Source organism: Tachyglossus aculeatus, chromosome 10 (assembly GCF_015852505.1).
Source record: "Tachyglossus aculeatus isolate mTacAcu1 chromosome 10, mTacAcu1.pri, whole genome shotgun sequence".
In the NCBI taxonomy this organism is placed as follows: Eukaryota; Metazoa; Chordata; class Mammalia; order Monotremata; family Tachyglossidae; genus Tachyglossus; species Tachyglossus aculeatus.
Window position 1 is genome coordinate 19,171,813 of NC_052075.1, and position 18,993 is coordinate 19,190,805.

At 46.2% G+C, this 18,993-nt stretch overlaps 1 protein-coding gene across 1 annotated transcript in view; it reads right to left on the reverse strand.

Annotated features, from left to right (window-relative positions):
• KDM3A (lysine demethylase 3A) overlaps window positions 1-18,993 on the reverse strand; it is a 65,583-nt gene that overhangs the window by 27,928 nt on the left and 18,662 nt on the right. The window contains exons 8-11 of the mRNA XM_038752245.1: window positions 14,564-14,730; window positions 8,677-9,233; window positions 6,423-6,624; window positions 2,499-2,713 (exon numbers count right to left, since the gene is read on the reverse strand). Of these exons, the coding sequence (XP_038608173.1) occupies window positions 2,499-2,713; window positions 6,423-6,624; window positions 8,677-9,233; window positions 14,564-14,730 (1,141 nt within the window). The remainder of the gene's footprint in view (window positions 1-2,498; window positions 2,714-6,422; window positions 6,625-8,676; window positions 9,234-14,563; window positions 14,731-18,993) is intronic.

An 18,993-nucleotide genomic window follows, 5' to 3' on the forward strand; every position in this document is an offset into this window, starting at 1 on the left:
TTATTGAGCGCTTACTATGTGCAGAGCACTGTACTAAGCGCTTGGGAAGTACAAATTGGCAACATATAGAGACAGTCCCTACCCAACAGTGGGCTCACAGTCTATGGTCTCACTGCTGCTGGTCTCACTGAAGCAGCGTGGCTCAGTGGGAAGAGCCCGGGCTTTGGAGTCAGAGGTCATGGGTTTGAATCCTGGCTCTGCCACATCTGCTGTGTGACCTTGGGCAAGTCACTTAACTTCTCAGAGCCTCAGTTACCTCATCTGTAAAATGGGGGTGACGACTGTGAGCCCCACGTGGGACCACCTGATCACCTTGTATTCCCCCCAGCGCTTAGAACAGTGCTTTGCACATAGTAAGCGCTTAATAAATGCCATCATTATTATTATTTTTTAAACTCTCCAGGTACAATATTTCGGGTTACCCAATCCTTGCTTAGGAAGGACAGAGGAACGACGCACACGATACTTGGCTATGTTAAGTCTCCACCTTCTAGAAGTATAAGACGACACGGGTATTCCACAGCAGAAAATGTTGCTGAGGAACGTGGAATGTAAAATCGGGGCAACCAGAAGAAAAAGGAGGGGAGAAGGGCAAAGAGCGGTTACTTTGAGGTGGAAAATGAGAATGAACAGATGCAGGAAAGGAACACTTGTGCCTGGACAAGACAGGAAGTCACCTAGAGGGACTTGCTATGCTTAAGTTCATTCATTCAGTCCTATTTACTGAGCGCTTACCGTGTGCAAAGCGCTGTACTAAGCGCTTGGGAGAGTATGATACAACAACAAACACATTCCCTGCCCACAATGAGCTTACAGCCTAGAGATGAGCTTACAATTTAGAGCAAACTCTTCAGGGCTCACTCTCATTTCTTCCGAGTGTTCTCGTTTAGATCACCTCACAGATGAGCGGTAAGTGTTTACCAAGAGAAAATTCAAAATAAGTTGGGTCCCAGATTACAAACTGAAAGCAAACTGGGTGTCAGGCTATGAATATATTTCATTCTGATCTCACAGCAGCCGTGAAAGTAAAAAACTGGGGGAGATCTAAATCCTATCTATCCCGTAACCTTTAGTTTAGAATTTCCATTTTTTTCCTCGGGTTCTTCCTCCTAGAACAGCCTGAACTTCTCTTTCCATCTTCTGCCTTTCCTGCTGCCAGACAACTTCTGCCCTGCCATTCCCGCTCCCTTCCTAACCCTCGAGAAACGCTAACGGTTTTGCTTGCCTCTCCCCACCAGTCACTATCCACAGTTTCAGAATACGAGCGCCTTCCGCTCCGGATAACCAAATTGACCCAGATAATCCATTTTAATAATGAATAGATGTGCTTTAACATTCTTCCCTTATTTGAAAGTAAAACCAACCTCAATATGTACCCACTGTGTTTTCAGATTCTGGATTTGTCTCCAGAACTTGGCTGTACCAGTGAGAGAGAGGAGAGATAAGACCTTATTAGATAAGATCTGTCTTTCAGTTCTATTGTTTTTGGTTGGCTTGACACAAAGTAACAAGCCGTATACTTGGCTCTCTCAAGTTGCAAATTTTGAATAATTTTAAGCAGGGGATTGTTTAATATTGAAATGGGCTCGGACGGAGAGGTGGGGCATAAAGGAAGGAGGGCTAGAAACATTTTGCGTTTACTAAGAGGCCCCCAAATACAATGAATCAAGGGAATTAAAGGAAGTACCCCTCTCAATCACTTCATATGCTTCTGCTTCGATTCGTTTGATAAATAACCGAATCGTAATTTGGTTTCTAGCAGAGGCAAAATTCACCTGAATAGCAAAACAAATCACGTCAAAAATTACAGAATTATTTACCTTTGAAATGTGAAACTAAAAACTAAGGGAACGGGAGGGTTAGACCAACAAGAAGGCATATTTTGAAGAAAAGGATTTACGCAGAGGGCTCTTGAGGAAAATTTCTTCCATTTGCCTGAATATAAGGTAAGGAGTGGGCCCATATTCAGCAGGAGTAGTAGTAGTCCTTACTGACTGAAAGCAAGTAATATATAATCACATTTTCACTAATAAATTATTGAGTTTTGTCTAAGTTTCATATTATGAAGAAAAGTAGCAATTTCTGCCTGAACAAGAGCGAACTGCATTCCATTTGAAAACTTAATTGTTATAGTGGTAGTTTACTTAACATCTGCCTCCCCCTCTAGACTGTAAGCTGGTTGTGGGCAGCAAATGTGTCTGCTTATTGTTATTTTGTATTCTCCCATGTGCATACATTAAGCGCTCAATAAATACAATCGAATTAATTAATTAATTAATTGATTGATTGATTAATTGATGTGTGTATTTAGAACCAGAGGAGTGGAAAGGGAATTCAGGGAATGAGAAATAGAGATAAACTGCACAAGAGTAAACTCGTTTTGGGCAGGGAATGTGTCTGCTATATTGTACTCTCCTAAGCGCTTATTACAGTGCTCTGCACACAGTAAGCGCCCAATGAATACCACCGATTGATCGATTGAAGAGAGCGGCTCTTACTGTGTGGCTCAATGGTGGACATGGCGTCCTTTTCCGATATCACCATTTGGCAGAAATGGTCTCCGATGTTAGCGAGGATGTACTTTGCCGTGTCCAAATCAGTCCCCACCACGTTTCTGGCCACGGGCAACCACAAGCTAATGGCCTCCAGGTCATATTTGTTCGGAGTCAAAAAGCCATCAACGCGGAGTAATCCGTGTTTGTTGAACTGCAGCCTAAGGGGAAAAAACCAAAAATGTACAATGCTCCCGGTTGTGTTCATCACTTCCAGCCCCACCTCCCAAATATTCTCTAGCCATTTTAGGAGAAAGGTGAAAAACAGCTATCCGCTTCCCCAAAGTAGAGCCACGTTGTATTTTATGGGGATAAAGTGATCAGATCAAGCTGCCTTCAGAAATGATCAGCGCACCTCCTAAAGCCAGGAAGGACCAGGCTCAATCAAACTGCAAACAGTCCCCTGTCAAGGAACAAAAGAAATCTCCATATTGTAAGAAGGATGGTCTCTAAAGAGTATTCTGCCTTCCAAAAAGCAACACAGAACTGGTGCCTCAGGAGAAAATGACCCTTACCAAGCTAAGGCAGTGGCAGGGGATTCAAAGTCAAAGTAGCATTTCCCCCTAGATAAGAGCTGTTACAGCAAAACACAAGCATAAACAAGCCTACTTCAAACTCCAGCCCCAGATCTTGCCAAGCCATGATAAAATCTCTACATTCTGGAATTGACACACGCACTACTATCAGGTCATAGTAGAAAAGCGGTGTGGCCTAGTGGGAAGAGCACGGACGTGGGAGACAGAGGACCTGGGTTCTAATCCCAGCTCTGCCAGTTGCATGACCACGGCAATGCCACTTACGTTCTCTGGGCCTCGGCTTCTTCACCTGCAAAATGGGCATCAAATTCCTGTTCTCCCTCCCCCTTAGACCGTGCTTTGTGGGAGGGGACACCCGCCAGACCTGATTATCTTGCATCTCTCCTCCCGGCCCTCAGGGCTCACTAGAATGCTTGGCACACAGTAAGAACGCACCAAGTACAATTAAGATAATTAATTTATGACGTAGATCTCAGTCCCCTGCAAAATGTTAAGCATGCTCTGCCCAAAACTGATTAACTGCTTGCTCTAAATGGAAGTGCGGCTATACGAGCCAGCCACCTTCCGCAGCAGCCAGTACCCTGTATTTGTTGAGCACTTACTGCGTACAGAGCACTGCGCTAAGCGCTAGGGAGAGTCCAATAGAACAATATAGCATAAACATTACCTGCCCACAACAAGCTTACAGTCTAGAGGGTCTAGAGCAGTCTAGAGCAGAAGGGGTCATGTGCTTTGAAGACAAGAGGACTGATAGGACTCTTTAGACGTTCAAGTGCACCATTCTAGTCCACTGTAGAGATACTAAAGATATGAACCAACTATTCAAATGAAAAACCGATCCTCAGCGCGGCCATCTCAAAATTACCAAATTCTCGCTATTATCTATTACCAAATTATCTCTAATCCAAGCCTTCCTGAAAAAAACCGGGCAGGCCAGGCAGATCTAGAACATCGGCGATCTAGAACCTGCCCCTCAAGTCTGGAACCTCCCGGAGTCCGGTACCTTGATGATCTAGAACCTCCGAGTCTAGAACTGCGGGAGCTAGAACCTCAATCAATCAATCAATCGTATTTATTGAGCGCTTACTGTGTGCAGAGCACTGTACTAAGCGCTTGGGAACTCCAAGTTGGCAACATATAGAGACAGTCCCTACCCAACAGTGGGCTCACAGTCTAGAAGGGGGAGACACAGAACAAAACCAAACATACTAACAATGATCTATAACCTCCCGACTCTAGAACCTTGATGATTTGGAGTCTCCAAGGCCTACAGCCTCTATGACCTAGAACCTCAAAGATCTAGAGCCTCGGGGGGAACCCAGGACCTCAATGATCTAGAACCTCGAGGACCTAGAGCCTCCGAGAGCTAGAGAGAAGCTGTGTGGCTCAGTGGAAAGAGTCAGAGAGTCGGAGTCAGAGTTCATGGGGTCAAATCCCAGCTCCACCAATTGTCAGCTGTGTGACGCTGGGCAAGCCACTTAACTTCTCTGAGCCTCAGTTCCCTCATCTGTAAAATGGGGATGAAGGCTGTGAGCCCCCCGTGGGACAACCTGATCACCTTGTAACCTCCCCAGCGCTTAGAACAGTGCTTTGCAGATAGTAAGCGCTTAATAAATGCCACCATCATCATTATTATTAGAACCTCTCCCAAGTTTAGAGCCTTGATGATCTAGGCGCTAGGACTGGGCGTGGGAGGAACCTAGAGCATCGGAGCCGCCAGATGCTGGAGATGCCTCCGGGTGCCGGAGGAACCTAGAGCCTTGGAGCACTGGGGCCCTCGGATGCCGAAGCCGCCTCGGGAACCTAGACCCTCTGGATGCCGGTGCCATCCTCGGGAACCTAGAGCCTCCCGGAGCTGGAGTGGGAGCCTTGGGCACCTAGAACCTCGGGAGTCTAGACTGTGAACCTGTCACTGGGTACTGACTGTCTCTATCTGTTGCCGAATTGTACTTTCCAAGTGTTTAGTACGGTGCTCTGCACAAAGCAAGCGCTCAATAAATACTACTGAATGAATGAATTAATCCTCCATCCGAATCTGCAGACCAGAAAGCCATTTTACAAAAAAACTACGAGAAACAGAACACACAACCCTCTTCCCAGGCTTGGCCTGAATCTGAGAACTGTCACACGGTAATTAGCATAGTAACTCCAGACTATTTTGGCAGGCTTATTAGCATAGTCTTTAATTGTTTGGTTTGACGGGTTAAATGAGTACCAGATGGGGAGCTAAGCCTAACTCATCTTTATCGTAAACGGGAGAACAAGTTACGCCTGAAAAGCTCTGTCAAACTGGGGAAAAAAGAGTCATAATTCAAAACAGATTTGTGCATCATGAGGCAACTGAGAAAAATTTAAACAGGACACAAGTAGAGTTCGTTCATTCATTCATTCATTCATTCAATCGTATTTATTAAGCGCTTACTGTGTGCAGAGCACTGTACTAAGCTCTTGGGAAGTACAAGTTGGCAACATATAGAGACGGTCCCTACCCAACAACGGGCTCACAGTCTAGAAGGGGGAGTTGCCTTTTTCTTCCTACAGGGTCAATTTTTTTTTTCCTTAAATGAAGCCAGAATTCCCCCACAGTTCCTGGAAAATAAATCCCGATTTGATATCCCATCCACCTAAGGGAAGAGCCCAGAAGTTACCTCTAATAATAATATTAGCAATAACTGTGGTATTTATTAGGTGTTTAGGTGTCAAGCAATGTACCAGCAGCGTGGCTCAGTGGAAGGAGCACGGGCTTTGGAGTCGGAGGTCATGGGTTCATATCCCGGCTCTGCCAATTGTCAGCACTTCTCTGTGCCTCAGTTACCTCATCTGTAAAATGGGGATTAAGACTGTGAGCCCCCTGTGGGACAACCTGATTGCCTTGTAACCTCCCCAGCGCTTAGAGCAGGGCTTTGCACATAGTAAGTGCTTAATAAATGCCATTATTATTATTATTATTACCAGGCCCTGGGGCAGATACAAAGACCATCAGATCCCACATGGCGCTCACAGGCTAAGTCAGAGGGAGAACAGGTACTGAACCCCTATTTTGCAGATGAGGGAAGTGAAGTGCTGCCCAAGGTCAGGCAGCAGAAAATCGGCGGAGCTAAGATTAGAAGTCAGGCAGGTACTTTGATTCCCAGGCCCGTGCTCCTTCCACTAGATAATGTGAGCCCACTGTTGGGTAGGGACTGTCTCTAAATGTCGCCAATTTGTACTTCCCAAGCGCTTAGTAGAGTGCTCTGCACACAGTAAGCGCTCAATAAATACGACTGATGATGATGATGATGTGCTGAAGGATCCAGACTCCCTTCTGCTCTGACCGCTTGCCCCGCAGACTCACCTTCTGAAATGAAAGAAACGGCAGAAGACGGGAGAATCCTTCTGCTCCTTATCCTTGCGGTAGTTGTCCAAGCGACACTCCCGACATTTGGGCAGGTGGGCGGTGATGGCCGCGCACGAACCATCCTGGACAAAGGCCTCTCCGCTCTGCTGCAGCTTCTTGACTTTGACCGGGTCTGTTAACACAGACCTCCGGGCAATAACTGGGGAAACAGAAACAGCGTTATCAGCTTCAGTCTACAGGGAGGTGTGCCTGCCCCGGCCCACGACCCTGGAAGAGATCACTGCACCTCACGCAGTTCAAGGGAGCGCAAAGAAAAGTCCCCGAAATTGAAGATCACCCTGAGAGATCAATTTTTTTTTTTAAAAAAAAGGGTATTTGTTACGCACTTACTATGAGCCCAGGCACTGTACTAAGCGCTGGGGTGGATACGAATTAATCAAGTTGGACACAGTCTATGTCCCACACGGGGCTCACAGTCCTAATCCTCATTTTCCAGGTGAGCTAACAAGCACAGAGAAGTGAAGTGACTTGCCCAAGGTCACACGGCAGACGAGCGGCAGAGCCGGGATTAGAACCCAGGTCCTTCTGACTTCCGGACCTGTGCTCTTTCCACTAGGCCTTGCTGCCTCTTGACTCTTTACATCAGTGTTTCAAAACTGCTCAAATTTAATCCCTCGAAATCTTGATTTAATTATCTTCTTTCGCCTAAACTGTACTAGACTCAAGTGGGTATAGTGCTCTGCACCTAGAAGGTGCTCAACAAATACTACTGTTTGATGTAACACTAGTGTCCACCCTCCTGCAGTGCTAAATTCTACGACCAGGAGTCATGAAATGAATTGAAACCATCTGAAATCCACTGGGATCTGAAACTGCAAATCACGAGGCGAAACTTTACAACTGCACTTATGATTCCTATGAGGTTTATTATAGGCACGAATTATAAGAAATGTCGCAGGAATATTTTCCACCTAAATAATTAATACGGATGTGGGCCCACAAACAGTAACGCAACACAAGACTGCTGAAGTCAAACCAAGACAGTCGAGAACTCAGATACTAATTTCTGATGCCGCCATTTGTTCAGCGCTTACTCTGTGCCAAGCGCTCTTCCAACTGCTGGGGTTATCAGTTTGGACACAATCCCTGTCTCGCGTCGGGCTCACAGTGGAGGTAGGACGCAGTAGGATTTAATGCTCATTTTTACAGAGGACGAAACCGAGGCACAGATATATTTAGTGACTCGCCCAAGGTCACGCAGCAGAAAAGTGGCAGAGCCGGGAACAAAACCCAGGTCCCCGACACCCCGTCCCACGCTCTTTCCACAGGGCTGTGCTGCGTCTCTAACTCGCACGACAACCTCGGCTGTAAAGTCAGTCGTATGTACTGAGTGTTCACTGTATGCAGTGCTCTGTTCTAAGCACTCGTACATATCAATTCTATTTATTTTATTTTGTTAGTATGTTTAGTTTTGTTCTCTGTCTCCCCCTTTTAGACTGTGAGCCCACTGTTGGGTAAGGACTGTCTCTATATGTTGCCAACTTGTACTTCCCAAGTGCTTAGTACAGTGCTCTGCACACAGTAAGCGCTCAATAAATACGATTGATGATGATGAAGCACTCGGAAGAGTACAATATAACAATAAACAGACACATTCCCTGCCCAAAAAGAGCTTACAGTATAGGGGAATACAGTCTAGAAAAATACAATCACTAGCCTTGATGAAACTGCGTTTTCCAAAGTACTAAGTGCGACAGGAATTATCATTAAAACATAACTGTTTCTAGTCGTTTTCATTTTACTCACTTGATGAGAACAGAGCCCAGATTTCTCAATCACTGACTTTCAAAACTATCCGAACCTCAGTAATTCACACTCTTTCCTTCAAATCTCTTAAGTTATCTTTACCTGCCCCGTATCTAAACAGTTCCATCTCCTAGACCGATATCTGTATGAATTTTTCACACGCTAGATTTGGGTTGAACTCTAATAATTTTCCTTTCTCCTGCTCAGCCTTGTCCCAGGGAAGCAATGGATTGGGAAGAAACTATCTTGAGTTTTAGTATTTTCTTTTACAAAAGATGTCTGTTTTTAAAAACAGAGCAGCAGAGTAGGGAAGCAATCGATGGTATTTACTCAGCGCTTACTTTGTGCAGAGTACTGTACTAAGCGCTTGGGGGTTACAGTACGTAGAAACAGCCCACCGGCAGTTTCCTCATTGACGTCGCAGGATCCCAAACCCAACGCTTACCGTTATTCGGGAGTTTGTTACCGCTCCCGGGAACGGGGCTCTCGTTTTCGGTTTTGCAACCGGAAGGTTCCTTTGAATTTCCCCAGGTCGGGGAGCATGCCACGGGAGAGACGTTGGTCTTCTTTCCTTCAAACCCGTTCTGGCAGTTGCTACTAAGGTGGGCTTTCACTCCGGGACCAAGGGACGCGGAAGCCCGGAGATCGGAGGTGGAGGGCTTGCAGTCAAGGGGCTTCTGCCTCTCGGCAGGGCCGGCTAGTCCCGACGGGGCTCTGGGTGGCAGGCGGTGGTCCGGGAGCTGTCGTCCCTCCTTGGGGAAGGCGGACAGTGGTTTGAACGCGCTTTTGGGGCTGCTTCCTTCCTCGTGGGGTTTGCTGATCAGAGGCAGTCGATTCAAGGTTTTCAGCTGGGCGGGATTCTCCCTGGACTCACCGGGCTTTTTAAACTCCATCCCGATTTTCGCTGCCCTGGCCAGGATTTCCGCCCTGGGGATGATGGTCGGCATCTTTCTTGGGACTTCGGTTATGCTTTTCAGACAGGAGGGAGGTCTTTCTGGTAAACTGGGTAAGGAAAAGATAAGATCCGATCCGTCAATGGTATGTACTGGGTGTTGACTGGGTGCAGAGCACTGAACCAAGCGCTTGGGAGAGCGCAATAAAACAGAGTTGACATACTGACAAAAAAACCCAAAACCAACGGGATCCCTTGGAATCGGTTTGAAAGAGAAAGCAAAGCCAGTAGCAACAGTTCAGAGCTTTGGATCTAAGGTATAGCAGGGCTTTAGGCAGCATGGCAGAGTGGATAGAGTCCGGGCCTGGGAGTGGGAAGGTCATGGGTGCTAATCCCGGCTCCGCCACGTCTGCTGGGTGACCTTGGGAAAGTCACTTCTCTGTACCTCAGTTACCTCATCTATAAAACAGGGATTGAGACTGTGAGCCCCACGTGGGACAGAGACAATGTCCAACCCAATTTGCTTATATCCATCCCAGTGCTTAGTGGGGTGCCTGGCACATAGTAATCACTTAACAAATACCATAATAATTATTAATAGCAGAAGTCAGTCCCAGTGATCCAGAATGAACTGACTGGGGGCCCTGTCTGGATGAATGGAAATTTTTCATTCATTCAATCATATTTATTGTTTACTGCATGCAGAGCACTGTATTAAGGGCTTGGGAGAGTAAAATACAACAATAAACGGACACATTCCTTGTCTGCAACAAGCTTACGGGCTTTGGGGGGGAGACAGACATTAATTGATATAAATAAATTAGAGATTTGTACGTAAGTGCTGTGGGGCTGGGAGGCGGGTAAGAACAAAGGGAGCAGAGCAAGTCAGGGAGACGCAGAAGGCAATGGGAAAAGAGGAAAGAGGGAGCTTAATCAGGGAAGGCCTCTTGGAGGAGATGGGCCTTGAGTAGAACTCCAGTAAAACCCAATTCTGGAGCACCTTTTCTGGGGGTCGGGGAGCCATAAAACTCCTTGGACTTGGACTAATTCTGACGTTCAGAGCCTGCAGTTTGCTAGAACTGAACTCCAAAAGTGCCCTTTTGACGCAAAGCTGGGTACCACAGCTCAGTATGGTGCCTGGCACATAGTAAGTGCTTAACAAATACCAGTATTGCTATATTATTATTCCCGCAAGCCAGAGAAAGGCCTAATGAAGGTGGGGGTGTGAACAAGGAAAACCAAATGTTGTGAACAGTTGGCCTGCAGTTTGCTAGAACTGAACTCCACGAGGGCCCTTTTGATGCAAAGCTGGGTACCATGGCTCAGTATGGTGGCTGGCACATAGTAAGTGCTTAACAAATACCAGTATTGCTATATTATTATTCCCGCAAGCCAGAGAAAGGCCTAACAGAGGTGGGGGTGTGAAGAAGGGGCCCAGAATCCAAGCCGGCCCAAACAGGAGATCTTAACCAGAGTAAAGGTCAGAGAAAAATGGCAAATAGTGGTTGAGCAAGGGGATTTCCAGGGGTAGGGAATTCCAGAAAAATGGGATTACACTTTGACCAAATGTCCTAAAAACACTTTCCAAATTATTTCCCCATCTCCCTGGGACGCTTTTACATTTCACAACTAAGGGAACCGAGCCTAAGAGGTCAAGCGTCTTGTCCGATAACAAAGGTCAGCCAACTGCAGAACGAGGAGTAGAAGCGGGAATAAAACCGGGACACGAAATCCCTCATCCACGACCTTAATTTGATGGTATGGGATTTGTCCCTCGTCTAAGGATAATAATGGTATTCGTTAAGCGCTTGCCACGTGCCAAGCACCATGCTAAGCGCTGGGGTTACATCGGGTTGGACCCAGTCCCTGTCTCACAGAGAGCTCCCGGTCTTAATCCCCATTTTATAAGGAAGGTAACCGAGGTCCTGAGAGGTGACGTGAATTGCCCAAGGTCACACAGCAGACGGAGTGGCGGAGCAGGGATTAGAACCCAGGTCCTTCTGACTCCCAGGCGTGGGCTCTTTCCACTGGGCCACGTTTAAGATCAAGTCTGGAACCGGGAGAATATCCAGCAGAACGTGACAGAGCCCAAATGGGTTCTGTGTCCTCCTCCTAAGTCTCAGGGGTCTGAAGCCAATAAAAACCCATAGACTCTATTTATTTATTTATTTTACTTGTACATATCTATTCTATTTATTTTATTTTGTTAGTATGTTTGGTTTTGTTCTCTGTCTCCCCCTTTTAGACTGTGAGCCCACTGTTGGGTAGGGACTGTCCCTATATGTTGCCAATTTGTACTTCCCAAGCGCTTAGTACAGTGCTCTGCACATAGTAAGCGCTCAATAAATACGATTGATGATGATGATGATGACGACTCTTCTGGGCTTTCCCTCCTTGGGCCTCTAAAGGCCAACGATGGGGAAGAATGGGTCAGTGAGTAGCTGCACACACTACAACTTGTATAATAATAATGAGAGCATTTATTAAGCGCTTACTATGTGCAAAGCACTGTTCTAAGCGCTGGGAAGGTTAACAAGGTGATCAGGTTGTCCCACGGGGGGCTCACAGTCTTCATCCCCATTTTATAGATGAGGTAACTGAGGCCCAGAGAAGTGAAGCGACTTGCCCGAAGTCACACAGCTGATAAGTGGTGGAGCTGGGATTTGAACCCATGACCTCTGACTCCAAAGCCTGGGCTCTTTTCACTGAGCCACGCTGCTTCTCCGAAAGAGAAGCAGCGTGGTGTAGCGGAGAGAGCAGGGGTCTGGCAAGTCGCTTCACTTCGCTGCGCCTGTTATCCCCTCTGCAAAATGGGGATTGAGACTGTGCGCCCCATGTCGGGTGGGGACTGTGTCCAACCCCATTTTGCTTGTATTCACTCCAGCGCCTAGTACGGTGCCTGGCACATAGTAAGTGCTTCAATACCACAATTATTACTATTATTACAGGGTACTCTTGTAGCTGTTTGGAATTACAAGGCCCATCGGCCGGAAGGAGCCTCTGATCAAACTCATTCTGCCTGACTGGACAGTCCGATTATCTGTCTTTTCCCCCAAAACTGAGGCCTGATCACTCCTGATCTCAGCTGACCCGACTGAAGCTATCACATGGGGATTAAGAAAATGGGGATTAAGACTGTGAGCTCCATGTGGGACAACCTGATTACCTTGTATCCCTCCCCAGAGCTTAGAACAGTGCTTGGCACATAGTAAGCACTTAACAAATGCCATCATTATTATTATTATTACCACCGTGGCTACCAGAATCCTAAGGCTTCACCATTTCCCTTGCCCCCTCAGGGATCTAGAATGTGGCATTCATACACTGACCAAAGCAGCATACGATAATTCTAAGCAGAAAATGCAGTGCCTAAATATAAGTGAACCATGCTAATACTGCTCTTGTTCGAACTCCCCAAACCTGTCGGCAAAAAGAATGGCTGAACTAAATGTCAGTGAAGTTCCATTTTTTCCTGATAAATCTCAGAGATTCTCCTCTAAAACAAACCCTCTGCCAACGAGCAAAAACGGTCAACTTATTAGGTACGGAAAGCCAAGTCTACTGGAGTATTTTCCGAGACAAAATCTTGAAAAAGTGGCCCTGTTGATTAAAAAAAGCTATGAGAAATGGTGCACATCTAAAGTTTCAACTGAGCATTTGACTATTACATCCTCTTTCCAGTCAATTAAAGAAGCAAGTGGAGAGGAGAAACACAAAATTCTTAAAAGATTAATCTTAATTACTGCCCTTCCAGATGTTTTTGAATTTTGACTTGGAATCCTTTCCCTCCAATGAAACCACATTTAGATCATCATCAATGGGACGTATTGACCACTGACTGACTGACTGACAGGCAGGCAGACACAAAGGGCACTCCTCCGGCTCATCTCCTGGATCTCTGACAACTTGATCGACTTCATCCCAATTTGAGCCAAAATTCACTTTTCCGATGCCATCAGCTTTCTGTTTCCTTAGTAGTCTCTCCATATGTAAGTTTCCTCTCTTAAGACTTGCTAAGTGCTCAAAGATCTTTGGCCCTTTTCTCCTTATATACTAACTTTTGAATCTGCTCCCACGGTTTGACTTTTGCCAAATGATCGGTACACTTAATTTCCCATTCTGGATCTTCCTAGATCTCTTGCTATCCCCTTAACCTCAACCAATAAAGACAGTGTTTTCGATCTTTCCCTTAAACCTTACTCTCTGCCTAAAATACCCCTTATCAAGAGGCCTTCCCCTTTTAAGCCCTTTTTCCCGGCTCCCTCTCCCTTCTGCGTCGTCTATGACCTCTGGGCATTTGATATTCGCCCCACTCTCAACCCTGCACCATTTATGTACGTATCTTTAAATTATATATTATAAATTATTTATATTAATTTCTGTCTCCCCCTCTAGACCGTAAGCTTCCTGTGGGTAGGGAACTTGTCTGCCAATTCTGCCGTACTGTATTCTCCCGAGTGCTTAGGAGGTGTCTGCACACAGTCAGCGCTCAAAACATACCATGGATACTCATCTAAATGTAGTTTCAGTGGAGAGCTAGGATTCCAAGTCAAAATTCAGAAACATCTTTCTTTGGAGAGCAATGGATGACGATGAACCACTAACCACATTGATTGTGCACTTACTGTGTGCAGTGCACTATACTAAGCCCTGGGGAAAGTCCAAGAGTTGCTGGGCAAGATCCCTGCTCAAAAGGAGCCTCCAGTCTAGTGAATAAAACTCTGTTACTGCTTCCTCCAAAAATCTCTCTAAGACCCATTCCTTCCTGTTCGCTACAAAAACCCCTCCTCCATACCGCGGTCATTTCTCATCTGAGCCGGTGCCACTTCTCTTTCCCATTCTCCACGAACCCAATCCACTCCCTCGCCAATAAATCCCGCTAACCACACCCACGCCAAAACATTCAATTTTAATTTTAAAGCTAGAACCGGCCTGTCTCCCATCTACCTTTCTCCTCGATTCTCCTGCTCATTCCCTCTACATCAAACAAGGAGATAATTAGAGAAGCAGCATGGCTCAGTGGAAAGAGTCAGAGGTCATGGGTTCCAATCCTGGCTCCGGCAGTTGTCAGCTGTGTGACTTTGGGCAAGTCACTTCACTGGGCCTCAGTTCCCTCATCTGTAAATCGGGGATTAAGACTGTGAGCCCCCCGTGGGACAACCTGATCATCTTGTAACCTCCCCAGCGCTTAGAACAGTGCTTTGAACATACTAAGCACTTAATAGATGCCATTATTATTATCCTCTTGACTCTCTTCCTGCTTCTGTCTTCTCCCTGAAAGATCAAGTCGCGATGTATGCCTTTTGCAACGTAAGCTCACACAGGAGGAATCCCAGGAGGAATCCCAGTTTCTTCGCTTGCTGGGAAACCATCTTCCACACCACGGGCGCATAATCATTACGACTTGACGGCTATAACCCAACGATCGCCCGCCGCTTACCCTTGAGGAGTTTTGGGGCCGAAATTTGGCGGCAAATTGGCCGTCGGAGGGGTTCCCTTTGGCCTCTGGTCTCTGCAGGTCGGAGCCGCAGCAGCAGTATAGCCCAGCAAGGCCTCCTTAAAAACTGCCGGAGGGACAGACTGGACCGGGCCCACGCTGAGGGAGGCCTGCAACGGGAGGTCAAAAAAGCACCGAATTGTAAGACAACTTTGAGACGGTATCCCTGGGGAAGAAGATGGTACGCTGGGAAATACTGGCAAAACCCCACCTTGGCTCACTCTTATCAAATCCCAAACAGCAGGACAGACGGAGGGGCAGGAGACCAAAAGTTGAGCGCTAATTAAATATCCGGACACTAACATTAATTTTCACATTTGAACCGGGTCGTTCCCTCATTTAATAGAGTCCTTCCGTATTAGCGATTCTAAAACATTGGAAGGATGCACAAAGTAACATGATTATTCCTTCTTATTAGGGAAAAAAAGCTTGGAAAAGCACATGATGGTCCTGCTTACTAATGGCAAGAGCCCGGGCTTGGGAGTCTGAGGTCGTGGGTTCTAATCCCAGCTCTGTCATTTGTCTGCTGTGTGGCCCTGGGCAAGTCACTTAACTTCTCTGTGCCTCAGTTACCTCATCTGTAAAATGAGGATGAAGACTGTGAGCCCCACGTGGGACAACCGGATTAGCTTGTATCTGCCCCAGAGCTTAGAACAGTGCTGGGCACATAGTAAGCGCTTAACAAATACCAACATTATCATTATTATTACTAAATATCTGATCACTAACATTTCCCTGGAATTTTCACATTTGACTTGGGTTGCTCCCACGTTTAATACAGTCCTTCAGGATTAGCAATTCTAAAACACTGGAAGAACACGGAAGAATTTCCTATTAGGGAAAAAGAGTTGGGAGAAGCTCAAGATAGTCTTGCATACTTGTGGTTCCTCGCTGATCTCCCTGCCTCTCAGCTCTCCTCTCCATACTCTACTCTGCTGCCTGGATCGTTTTGCTTTAAAGAGGAAAAAAATGAATAATCACTCGGTTCACATCTCCCCTCTCCTCTAGCACCTTCAATGGTGCCCCATCCACCTCCACGTCAAACAGAAACGCCTCGCTATTGGTTTTAAAGCACTCAGCTGACTCTCCTCCTACCATACTCACCTCACTGAACTCCTACTACAATCCAGCCCTCACACAACGCTTCTCCAAGGACCAACCTTCACTCTCTACCTCTGTGGCATCTTTCTCGACGTTGATCCCTTGTCCATGTCCTCCCTCTGGCTTGGTACTCCTTCCCCCTTCATAGCCAACAGACCGCCGCTCCTTTATCTTCAAAGCCCTACTAAAATCACATCTCGGAGTGGCCTTTCCTGACTACTCTCTCATTTCCCCCATTCCCTCTCTCCCTTCTAAATAACTTATGCCCTTGGGTCTGTTCCCCTTAAGCGTGCTAATATTCACCCTTCCTCCAGCCCCAAAGCACTTACGGACACCTCCATCTGTAACTATACTAACGTCTTGCCTTTCCCTCTAGACTGTAAGCTCCTTGAAGGCAGGAGTCACCTATATCCTCTTTTTTGTATTGTACTAACCCAAGTGCTTAGTACGGCATTCGGCACATGGTGAGCATTCACGGCATGGCCTAGTGCCTGGGAGTCAGAAGGACCTGGGTTCTAATCCCGGATCCTCCACTTGTCTGCTGTGTGACCTCGGGCATGTCGCTTCACTTCTCTGCGCCTCAGTTATTACCTCATCTGCAAAATTGGGATTAAGACTGTGAGCCCCATGTGGGACAAGGCTTAGTTTGAATCTACCCCGGAGTTCGACACATACTATGTGCTTAACAAATACCAGTATAATTATTATTAATCAACACCACTGATTCAGAAGTACAATCCCTATGTTACATCAGAACTGGCTGTACAGCATTCAGACGAAGGGTGTTGGAAAACTAACGATTCTCAAAGGTTTCCACTTAACATCTGATAGCATGGGGAAGATGCAACTTCCTGGTATTGGCTTATCAAATGGAGCTGAGAAATCCTAAGAGCTTCTCCTTGACTGACTGCCACCAATGTTTCATCATTACCTCTTGAAAATCCGCTTACTGTACCGATTTTAATCTCAAAGAAGTCATTTTTTAGCTTCAGTGAATATATCTTTTCCTCGAGGCCCGCTCAACTCCTTTTTCAAGTATAACTTCGTATTGCTGCTTCCTTCATGCTGCTTCTCTCACCCACTCTACTATGATGCCCCCTTTTCAATGAAACACTCTCCCTCTTCAACTCGTTAGTCAAGATTCACTTACAGACCAGGAATCCTAAACAGCCCCTAAATACATCTTCCCAAGATACGCGACAAAGGCGTTTTTCTGTAACGCTCTATTCTAAGCAGCTGTCAAGATGCTGTATGTGTTCAAAAGGAGTCGCCCTGAATGGGTTGAGTTAGATGACTCAGAGATTAAAAACAACTATTGCACCCGAGACAGGAGTGAGACTCGGAAAAACCTGCACCGCTACCTTAAGGACTGTGCATAGAGAGCAGGTGCCAAAGCAGAGAAGATCATCTATAAGCACACCTCTAGCCTGTAAGCTCGTTGTGGGAAGGGAACGTGTCTGCCGACTCTGATGTATTATACTCTCCCAAGCGCTTAGTACAGCGCTCAATAAATATTGCTGATAATGACGACCCAGGAATATAAAGCTATCAGCACCAAGAGAATTAACCCATTGATAAAGACCTTGCATCACTGTCATTAAAGAATGCAGATTGTTCCAGCCAGGAGACACCATCAAAGCGATGACAAAGATCTTTCAGTGTTCTCAACATCTCTTTCTACTATTTAAGATGAGGCCCTTTGAGACGTACAAGGCCACGGCACGGTGGTGACAACCTGCTGAAATGCTGATACGAGCTCATCCTCAACGTACGGAACACGGAGGAGATGCCATCACTGCCGCCAACTTCACCAAGGAGACAGGCGAGAGATCAGATTGAGTCCAACAGTGACCTTTCGTGGCTCTCCATTCCCATGGAGATCCTAGCCAGAGCCCTCCCAGATCGATTACTGAAGGATCCCGCCGACCAAATGCTCCCGAAATCACCCCAGAGCTTCAGACCTCAAGGTGACCCAGAGGACAACAGACATGATCTCTTCTAGAAGGTTCCTCTAGACTGTAAGCTCGCTGTGGGCAGGGAATGCGTCAGTTATTGTTAAATCGTTACACTGTCCTATCCCAAGTGCTTAGTACGATGCTCTGCCCATTCTAGACCGTGAGCCCGTTGTTGGGTGGGGACTGTCTCTATATGTTTCCGATTTGTACTTCCCAAGCGCTTAATACAGTGCTCTGCACACGGGAAATACGACTGAATGAATTGAATGAATTGTAAGTGCTCAATAACTACGACTGACTGACTGAATAAATAAATACCACTCATAAAGCGATCCATTCCCCGTTGCCAAGATTGAGGAGTGGGCCTGGTTTGGTTCCGTTAATTCTACGTCAGCCCAGGCAGAAAGATCCATCATGAGACCAGGATGCAGGTGTTGGGATCCACTTCAGCACCCCTGAGAAACTCCTCTAATTCCAACTGTGAGGATCACCTAAAAACCTAGAGGAGGTTAATTCAGAATCGCTAGACACGGCCAATTGCACCCGAGAGGCGCCCAGCCAAGACTTGCAAATGATTGCCCACTGTTCCACCTAATTTGTACTGCCTCCCTCACCGGTGAGGCGGTTTATTCACTCATTCACTCAATTCTATTTACTGAGTGCTTACTGTGTGCAGAGCACTGGACTAAGCGCTTGGGAAGTACAAGTTGGCAACATTATTTATTATTATTATTTATTTATTTATTTTACTTGTATATATCTATTCTATTTATTTTATTTTGTTAGTATGTTTGGTTTTGTTCTCTGTCTCCCCCTTTTAGACTGTGAGCCCACTGTTGGGTAGGGACTGTCTCTATATGTTGCCAACTTGGACTTCCCAAGCGCTTAGTACAGTGCTCTGACAGTAAGCGCTCAATAAATACGATTGATGATGATGATGATGATGATGATAACATATAGAGACGGTCCCTCCCCAACAACGGGCTCACAGTCTAGATGGAGTTACGGGTTGACAATTAGCCTAAAGGAAATTTATCTTGGCAGCCCAATGCTACTAACCCAGAATTCCACATTTTATACGGCAATAGATCAATGCTGCGGCAATATACCAGGAGAGTAAAGGACAGATCAAGAATAATAATAATAATACTGATGGTATTTATTAAGCGCTTACTATGTGCAAAGCACTGTTCTAAGCGCTGGGGGGGAAACAAGGTGATTAGGTTGTGCCACATGGGGCTCACAGTTTTAATCCCCATTTTACAGATGAGGTAACTGAGGCACAGAGAAGTTCAGTGACTTGCCCAAAGTCACACA